Source organism: Cucurbita moschata, unplaced genomic scaffold, assembly GCF_002738365.1.
Source record: "Cucurbita moschata cultivar Rifu unplaced genomic scaffold, Cmos_1.0 Cmo_Scf00070, whole genome shotgun sequence".
Lineage (NCBI taxonomy): Eukaryota > Viridiplantae > Streptophyta > Magnoliopsida > Cucurbitales > Cucurbitaceae > Cucurbita > Cucurbita moschata.
The window spans coordinates 451537-461609 of NW_019268586.1; the positions used below are offsets into that span (position 1 = coordinate 451537).

At 36.2% G+C, this 10073-nt stretch overlaps 1 protein-coding gene across 1 annotated transcript in view; it reads right to left on the bottom strand.

Annotated features, from left to right (window-relative positions):
• LOC111438054 overlaps positions 1-10073 on the bottom strand; it is an 82389-nt gene that overhangs the window by 62270 nt on the left and 10046 nt on the right. The window contains exons 5-9 of the mRNA XM_023076009.1: positions 7247-7341; positions 7061-7178; positions 852-953; positions 576-764; positions 154-314 (exon numbers count right to left, since the gene is read on the bottom strand). Of these exons, the coding sequence (XP_022931777.1) occupies positions 154-314; positions 576-764; positions 852-953; positions 7061-7178; positions 7247-7341 (665 nt within the window). The remainder of the gene's footprint in view (positions 1-153; positions 315-575; positions 765-851; positions 954-7060; positions 7179-7246; positions 7342-10073) is intronic.

Below are 10073 nucleotides of genomic sequence, written 5' to 3' on the forward strand. Positions count from 1 at the left end.
TTCTTTTTTTTTTTTTTTTTTTTTTTTTTTTTTTTTTTTTTTTTTTTTTTTTTTTTTTTTGCTTCGTGTTCTCTTATCAGATGAGAAGATTTAATTCAATAACAAATGGTGACAAATCCTTCCAGAGAAAACAGCACAACTGGTCAAAATTACCTTCCCTTCTTCAACTGATCAGAGATTGAATTAAAAGCATACTTCCACCAGGAACGAGGATCAGTTTTCACGGAAACATGAGGCCGAAAATGAGCATACTTTAATCGTTGATTGAACGCAGAAAAATTATCAACTAATTTTAGGATATCTCTGTACCCATTCTGCAAAAAGAAATATAAAAAGATCATTCAGAAAGACGTTTTCTAGTTTAAATTTTTTTCTTTTGACTACTCTCTAGGCTTCCACATTAAAATACTTTCAGAATGATCCCCTTTCATATCAACAAAAATCCTATTTTGAGTTGGGATTGCTAATTCATAACTGCATCGAAGGATTTCATTAATTCTTCCAATAAAATTTGTTTCTAATGTGCCAAATTACAGTTTAGGGAGTTTCAGATGTAAATGTCTATATATAATAACCTTTGACAAACAGAGTGTCACGTCATCCAAATATACTGATGCTTTCTGTAGAGGTTCACGGCTATCAGCATGATCATTTTCCCGCAGCTTTGTATACCTTGCATATCCAGACACCGGTTGCAAGATGTAGCTGTGTTTTTTGTCAAAACCTTCAGCTGGTTTCCCATTCTTGGTACCAAAGCGAAATACCTAAAAGGAATAGGGTATCAGAAACACAATACTAATTTTCCAAATTAAAAGACACCAACACTTGGAGGAAGAGCAAAAGTGGAGTACTTTGTCCCATTCTGATGGAAGCAAATTCTCCCACGGTTTATCCATATACCAAGGTGATATATCACAATCAAGATAAACTGCTAACTGGTTGAGTTCAACAAACTGTTAACAAGAAACAAAACATGAGCAACAAGCTGAAATTAGGAAAAATGGCAACAAAAAGTAACAGATACAAGAATTGAAAAGAAAAAACAATTAAACTAATTCAATATGCAACTTGCCTTTCTGGGGCTGAACTTTGGTACAACTTACCTTTCATAGTGTTGTTGGCACCATACCATTCTATATGACCATGAACCCCAGGCCATTCTTGTATTATGAACCTTATTTAGTTAAATCATTGCAAGCACCAAGAGAAAAATACAATATAGTGATAGAACTTTAAAGACAAGCAAATTAATGCATGGAAAATGATGCAACCAAGCATCAAATGAGACAAATCTCCAATGACCCTCCAAAGAGTGTTTATTATTCATCAAAAAATAAAAAACACTTCTCTCTCCTCCTGTGCACTCTCCCCTCTTCTCCATTACCGAAAAAACCCTAACCCTCTCCATCAACCCCTACCCCCGTCGTTGTCATCTGCCGTGGATTTGTCGATCATTGTCACTAACCGAGAAACTTCTTTGTTCCCATCCTTCTGACAGTACGTAATCTTGCCCACAACCTGGTTCATCACACCAACCCATTCGCATTTCCTCTGCTAATCACCCATTTACCTTTGCTTCTCTTCTTCTTCCTCTCAACTCACATTCACGGCCTTTCTTCCTCTACCAATCACCGTTCATCAGCCCGTGTCCTTTTCTCCTGCACCCACAAATCTATGTTTGTATTTCTCTAGTTGCGTCCTCTCATCCCACACTCATGGTTTTTTGTCGTCTATCAGATCATGTTGTCTATCATTAGTCAAGTTCACTACCCATCATCATTGTCTATTGCTATTTGATTCTCAATATCCATTTTTTCATTTTGTTCTTTTTTTCAATGGATCGAAGTAGTTGTATTGATGAGTTATCATTGCATTTTGTTTGAAAACGAGTATTTTTTATTGAAGATATAGATTTTAAATTGTTTGTTCTTTTTAAATTTTCTCATCCATGATGGCTAAAAAATCCATGGTTGAAATGATGTCTTGGCCCACATCTCAGTTTTTTCTCCAAGATAGAGATGAGTTTGGACCAGAATTCAAAAATGTTGGTTTTCTTCCCTATCAGTTACTTATTGTATTGTGTTGCCAATTTTTGGTGGTAGGAAGGTGATTGGTGTTCCTAATGGATTTTTAAAACGTGGTTGACTTACTTACCTTTGAAGTGCAGCCATAATTCCTCCCATGTGGACATTGTGAAATCATATATCCAGCCTTCTCTATCTATTGGAGATCGGTTTTTTCCTAAGAATCCATCTCCAAATCCCGTTAAATGGGAGGTTTGGGAGGTTTTTGTTAACTTACCTTTCATAGTGTTGTAATAAAAGATAAAGAAGTTGATGAATTAAATGGGAGGTTTTTGTTAGTAGATCTTTGTTTGAATATTCATGATGATTGAAAAGGTATGCCAAGTCCAATTTTTAACAACAAACAACTTTTCATTGATATATGAAAAGGAAAAAAAAATATTCTAAGAATACAAGTTTCCAAAACAAATAAAGACCACATACAATCAAAAAGAATGAGGCCCAAAAAACTTCCATCAAAACTTCAAAGAATATTTTGTTTACAACCCATCAATACTTCAATGTAATAACTTATCAAACTTCCAAATAATTCGCAATCCATAAATCTGATCTTGAGGATCGTGGGTTCTTGAAGAAGCAAAATATCTAACCTGAAAGTCTTCAATCAATTACTCCAGTTTGTGTACTTGCCATAAATCCTCACCAAAACCATCAATAAAAATAAATAGAAATCCTCCAGCTTGGTTAAAACACATTTGAGAAGAATCGCAAATTGCATCTAATTCAGATTGTAATAGCACATCTTCCCGTTCTTTCCCTTTGGTAATTCTACCATTTCGGCAAGGAGTTACCCAAGCAAGGGAAAAAAATTATCTTCATCATTGAAATATTCATCAAATTCATGAAAACATTGTTCCTCCATGGTCTTCGATGTTCTTCATTGTTGTTGAACCCTCTCCTCATAAGAATAATCAATAAATCCATCAAAGAGTAGTTCTTCCATGGATTTTGTTATAGCCTGAAAAGCTTTTTTTTTTAAAAAAAATCATTGGAACATTTTTCTTGCCCATTCAACCCATTTCGAGGACAACAACAATTTTTCTCCCATCAATATTCTTGTTAATCTGAAAATTTGCTTCATATTCTGAAGCTTTCTAATTCTCAACTGATGACCAATATGAGCTCAAGGTATCCTTTGTAGCTCACAAAACTTCTTTGTAGATTATCTTGGTTAAATGTGTAGGGTGTGTTACTTTTTCTTCATAATTCTCAAAATCGACAGATTCTTGGTACATCTAGGGGTAATTGCAAGGAACAACTTCTTTAATCATCGTCCCATGATATTTTGACCCCCTGTGAATATTTTCTTGAATACACGATTCAATTTTCATGCAAACTTGAAAGTGTGGGAAAAATTCATTACTTTCTCAAACCAAACAGTCTAATTTTTGCTTCAAGGGGGTTTCCACTATCCTGTCCATTGTTTTTGCATGTAATTCCTTTGACTTGGGTTCCAGCTGGCTGGTTAATTATGTTCAGGAAGATTTTTTGAGCCTCAAATGTCTGAGTTGCATGCCCTTTCAAATTCCAGCAGGCAACACCCAGCACTTCTTTTTTTTCCATTTGTTCTTCCTTCTTCCGTTCAGCATACCCACTCTTTCTTGATTCATTTTCTTGGATTTCTTTTCACTGACTTACGGAAGTATTTATTTAATTGAATTTCTATTTCATCAATTCTTACAATTTCTTCTTCAATATCCTCTAATCAGAACTTGTTTTGTAGCTTCAATGGGTTATAGCGTTTTAGGGTCATCTTGTGGACAAAATCATAATCCTATTCTTCCGTATGCACCTATTAACTAGGCCATTTACCTCTAAATCCAAGTTGCAGACTAGAGCCCCGTAAGGGGCTTGGAATTATGGTGCCAACAACTAAAAATATTTTCTTCAACGGAATCTAGATTCAAAGTATTATCCTCAGTAATTGGAGGAATTGAAGAATGACGCGCTATTCTTCAAGTATAGAATTGTGGATAAACTACAACAAAACAATTTTTCACATCCAGAACACTTAAAAATTTAGAGAACTCAAGCGCCCTAAGGGAGTCACCTAAAGGGGTCACATTAGCGATTGCAATAGGAAGTTCTAAGTTTTCCTATTTAGCATACAAAAAAATATGGTGATTGAACTAATAAATCATCAAAAGGTGGTGAATAACTATGTTGAGGAGACTTTTCATCTTCAATTACCGAGCCAATTCGAGTCATGTCCTACAGATTCAAAAAATATTTTAGATCTAAAGTGATATCATATGACATTAGATGGAAGGAATATCAGCTGAAGTGATATCCCAAATTGAAGGAAAAACTTTCCCTTCTTGGATCAATAGCTTCTATTGAGGCAAGAATGAAACAACAAATGTTCTTTTGAACTTCAATATAAGTTGACCTACAATCCAACAAATTAGGGTCTTAGATGAAATACGAATTAAATCACCAAAGTAATGACCTACTGCGCATATTTTAATAGTGAGAGGTAAGTTCATGATTTTAGTCCAACCTACATAGCCATTGATGAATTCTGGTTTACTACGCTTGCTCATGTCCCATTTTTCATACTAATTACTTTCCCTCCATCAAATATTAGCTATACAACACAATTGACAATTGCTCCTGAAGGAGGAGTTTAAATCCATATCTTTGATAATAACTCTCTTCAATACAGCAACTACTACGTTCTAATGAAAACCAAAAGCAAACAAGCTGATGGATGAACAAAATTCATAACAGAAGGGCAACAAAGGGCAACCAACGTGTTGCTAGCTTATGAAACAAACTGACAAGAGGCACACAAAAAGAAACAAACTGACAAGAGGCACACAAAAAGGCGTCCAAACGGCAAAAAATGGCAGAAAGTGACTACAAAGAGCAATTGATTAACAGCCAAGAGAGGAGACTAGCGCAAAAGTCAAATAGACCAATAAAGTGGACAGAAAAAGAACTGGCTAATGGCGAGATAGAGAACAACAAGCGACAAGTGAAGAGATAACGATGTACAACAGTCCCAAGCAATGACAGCTAATGGGAAAGAATTAGGGTTTTATGGAGAGAGGGAGGAGAAAGGTCTCTCCATCTTCACAAAGAGCAATTGATTAACAGCCAAGAGAGGAGACTAGCGCAAAAGTCAAATAGACCAATAAAGTGGACAGAAAAAGAACTGGCTAATGGCGAGATAGAGGACAACAAGCGACAAGTGAAGAGATAACGATGTACAACAGTCCCAAGCAATGACAGCTAATGGGAAACAATTAGGGTTTTATGGAGAGAGGGAGGAGAAAGGTCTCTCCATCTCTTTTAAGATGGTGAGAAGGACTTCGAATGAAATTGTATTGACAGTTAGAAAGACAATTACAAGTTTCCTAAACCACCCAAGAGGTCTAAACTCTCCAACAAAACGATTTCTAGGAATTTCCTATGACACCATTTATGAACACATTTCGCTACAAACTTTTTTTCTAATAATTCAAAATGGGATTGATATTAGGAAGGACAATTACAAGTTTCCTAAACAATCCAAGAGGCCTAAGCTCCCCAACAAAATATTTCTAGAAACTTCTTAGTCACTCCATTTGTAACCACATTTCACCACAAATTCCTTTCAAATCTTCAGTGGTCTAAATTCTTTAGAACATTAGTTCCATAAATAGTCGCTCCTTACTCTTAAGTGTCATATTGATAACCATATTTCACTAACTCAACTTCTTTCTAATGATAGATATGGCCCCGTAATATCTGGTGTAGCCCATGAAGATAAAAGGAGGATTCACACCAAGATTAACTCCTGTCTTTATTATAAATCAAAAAAGTCGTGAAGAATACATGAGAGGGATTCTCATTAATAGAGAATTAAAAGAAATCTAAAACCCACATGAAAACTAAAAGGATTAACCAATGACTTAGTCAAGACTAAAATGAATTTACCTCTTATCCATCCACATCAATATCCTAACCACATCTCTAAAATTTCTGTTTGTATGTCATGGGTCTCATGTAGTAAATAAAGGGTAGCAACGGGAAGAAAGCAATTTAGTGGTTACTTTAATTGAAATTGGCTCAAAAGGAGACATCTAAGTTCATCAATTATCTAAAGATTATCATACTTAGTATTATCACCCAAAAAACAAGGACTCACACTTACCATATTTTCCAATCGAATAGTTCTATATGATTGAAGATTATCTTAATGCCATAAAGATTTTATCTCTGAAGGAAATTTTCTTGTTTTATTTATTTTTTGTTTATTATTATTGCAAGAACCAAGCTTTAATTGAGAAGAATGAAGGAAATACAAAGAATTCAGAGAAACAAGATCAACAAAAAAGGGAGTCCAAAGACTAATCCAAAAAATCAAACCTAGATCAAATTACAAAAATACAAAAAGACCCTGTGACCAACACCATAAAAGCAAAACTTCACCACCTCTCAATTTCATCACACAACCTCTTCACCCTGCAGAAAACTTAATGACTGCTGGTTTACTGTTTTTGCTTGTTCGGTTTTGGCAGTTTGGGTGCAGATTTATCATTTTATCTTTTTTGTTTGGTTTCTTAAGCATGTTGAGCATGTGGGTTAGTTGCCGTTTTAACCAGTTTAAAGTTGGTTTCTCTTTTTGTGGCTGTTGTTTTGAGCAAAGGTTTCTTCTCTGAACATTTTGTATGTCTTCATCTGTCAATGAAAAAGCTATTTCTTGGTTCAGAAAAGAAGAATGCTATAGTTTAACTTTTCACTTACCAACTAAAAGTCCGTTTTCCTACAGAAAAATAAAAATAAGAGTAGAAATAAACAGTTAACAACTATAAAGGTTTGCAAATTGAACGCTCCAGCCTTAGCATTCTGTGTGTTATTAAAGTTTTTTTCAAAAAGCCTGCACATAATTGGATCTTTTCCAATAGTAACACTGAGATCGCATTTCATGTCCAATACAAAGAGAAGGGGACAAGGACATAAAAAAAAAATGAAATGTCTAAGAACCAAACCTTACGAATACGATCAAGTGCACCACCAGTTATAAAAGTCTCCTTCCAATCATCATCTACGGTAACAGCAGAAAGTTTTTCTAAGCTTACACCAGCTGCAAATGGATGTCCAGGATTGCTGCAAATGGAAACTTATGCTATTAAATAAATCAATCAAGCACATGAAGTAGAGACATTCTTTTTTACCTTTCAATATCCTCGTATCTGACGTGGATGTTTGATATCGAAAGCTTCAAATTTCCGATTATTGTGCTGATCAGTGATCCCAACCACGAATTATTCTTTAGAGAAAAGAAAAAAAGAAGAGGGAAAGGAAATTAAAGCCATGCAAATAAAAAAATATATCACATATGCTTGACATCAATTTTGAGGAAGGAAAACAGGAATTCCGGAGTTCAGGGCCTTCAGGCTCCAAAATATCAGGATGTAGTCAAAGAAACATGGTAAGATGTAAACAAATTCTAGGACTTGAAATTCAGTAGAAACCTAAAAGGATAACAAAGATATAGAATGAAGCGAATTAAGCCTTTAGCTTGCCCCAATAGTATTGTCTCATCTCAAGAAGCATGCTCATTGAAATGATTTCCTAGTGTTGACGAAGTTTTTTTTTTGATAAAATCTTTGATGATAGACATAAGGGAAAGGTAGAAGTAATAAACCTCACACGAGCAATATGGAAAGGAGAACTACTATGGAAAACGGTGCATAAAGTCATTAGTACAAGTAAAAACCTACAAAAAAGAATGTCCTACATGACTCAACTTCAAAATGAGTGCCCATTGTGCAAGAAAAACAACAAATCATAAAACCATATATTTATACAATGCACATATAAATATCGATATCAAGTCTGGACAAAGATTCCCAATATCTTCGAATGGAATTTCACTTTTCCAGGGAGGTAAAAGAGGAGTTACTGAAATTGGCTTTAACATCTCACCCCTTCAAAAATGCAAAAGGTAATTTCATTATGGCTTACTATTAGAATCTATGAAAGATAGAAATCAAAAAGTATTCACAACGAAGACACATACTTATACTAGGTACTTCGAAAATGTTGTTTACCACATCATTTCTTGGTATAAATTTTCTAATACTTTCACAGTCTTGTTATTATGAAAATGAGATGTTAGCGGGAGTTAAAACTAGAGAGAGAGAGAGAGTTACGACTTCCGAAGCCGCCGTCTTGGTGCCTCCCTACAAAGTAGCGACTTCCAGAAGCGAAGATTCGCGACTTTCGGAAGACAGAGTTGCGACTTTTGGCGCCGTGCCAAGGTGGGGAAGACGTAGAAGACCATAATGACAACCGCCCCTCCAATCCCTCACCTACACAGCCGGCGAGCCACTCCTCCGACTGAAGAAGACCACGACGACAGCCGCTCCTCTGACTTCCAGTGCCAGTAAACGTGTACAGCCGCTCCTCCGACGACGACGCTTGCCCAACCCACGACGACAGCCACCCCCCGACAGCCACCAATAGAAAGCCTTGGAATCTATCTCTGAAGATTTCCTCCTCGGCTTTTCAAAAAGCAGCTAGGTTGCTGTTTTTGCCTGATTGTACCTCAGACAGCAAGGATTTTGCATCAACCAGCAAGGATTTCATTCGGACAGTAACCTTTGACCCATCAACCAGCAAGGATTTCAAATCCATTTGACTGTAACCTTTGACTCATGGCATCACACCAAATACTTCAGAGATGCAAAACTGTCATTGATAGGAAGACCTATACAATTGAGTAAGATGACAGATACAGGGAACAAGAATCAAGCTATTACAAATCACCCGAGACAGCTTTTTTCCTATCACTGAAATGGGACTCTTTCCAATGGCTGAAAACATCTTATTAAGCACTACTATTGGCTCCATTAAACCAAAAATTCTTCAAGGAGAAACGTTTTCTGGAACAGACCATTTGGATAAAAAAAACTCACAAATAAGAAGAGTACTATGGCTGAAATCTCATTGTTTCATGAAAATGGAGGTCTTAACAAACTGTTTGTCCCAGTGGGCGAAGAACAGAATGGTTGGATAGCTTTTTTCAATTTTATTGGAAACTATTCCTTGTTGTCTACTAAAAAAAAACCAGATCATCAACTAAACTCAATATCTCATAGTAGAAGACAAGACCACTGGCATATCCATCGACCTACAACCCTTGCCTGTTATTAAAAAGTTGCCACAAATGCCAGAAAATAGAAAAATAGATGCAGAAATATGTCTTTCGATTCTAAACAAAAAAGCAAAGACGATCAACCATGAGTTTCCCCTCCCCCATTCATACTGTATGGGATACGATGGTAACTGTCACTCAGAAACATTTTCACGATGACTGGTTTATGATAATCAGAAGCATCCAATGCATACTCAATGACTTTTTCCAACTAAACCCCTACGCTGTGAAACTAGAACCATGGTCAAATGAAAAGACCCTGAATGACCCCGTAGTTCTCTCTTATGGAGGTTGGATTAAAATAAAAAATCTGCCTCTTAATTGTTTGGACATTGAAACTTTGAAACACATAGGAGACCGCCTTTGGAGGTTTTGTTGAGATTGCTAAAAAAACCTCATCGAGAGTGGACCTCATGGAAGCCACCATTTGTATTGAGAAAAACACATGGGGTTTCATACCAGCAGAAGTCCCAATATCATCATCTTCCAAGATTCCCCTTATGGTCAATATAGACCCTTGCTTTAATGGAGAATCGTTTGTTGATGTTATGATTGGCTACTAGGGCACTAAACAAGCATGGAAAAGTTTTTGTCCTTCAGAGGATACCGAGTTTATTACAGATATTTCTTGCGGCATTCATGGACCACACCGTTGGTCAAACCACCAAGAAACAACACCTAAAGGGGCCTCTAAAGTACAGCAAGACTCAACACCAAACTTACACTCAACGGAGTGTATGGTCATGCCACAAAGGCCCAAAAAGGTAATGACCATACCCATCCGCCATGGACAACCCCCTACCCTCCAAGCGAACAACTATAAAAAAAAAAAAAAAAAAAAA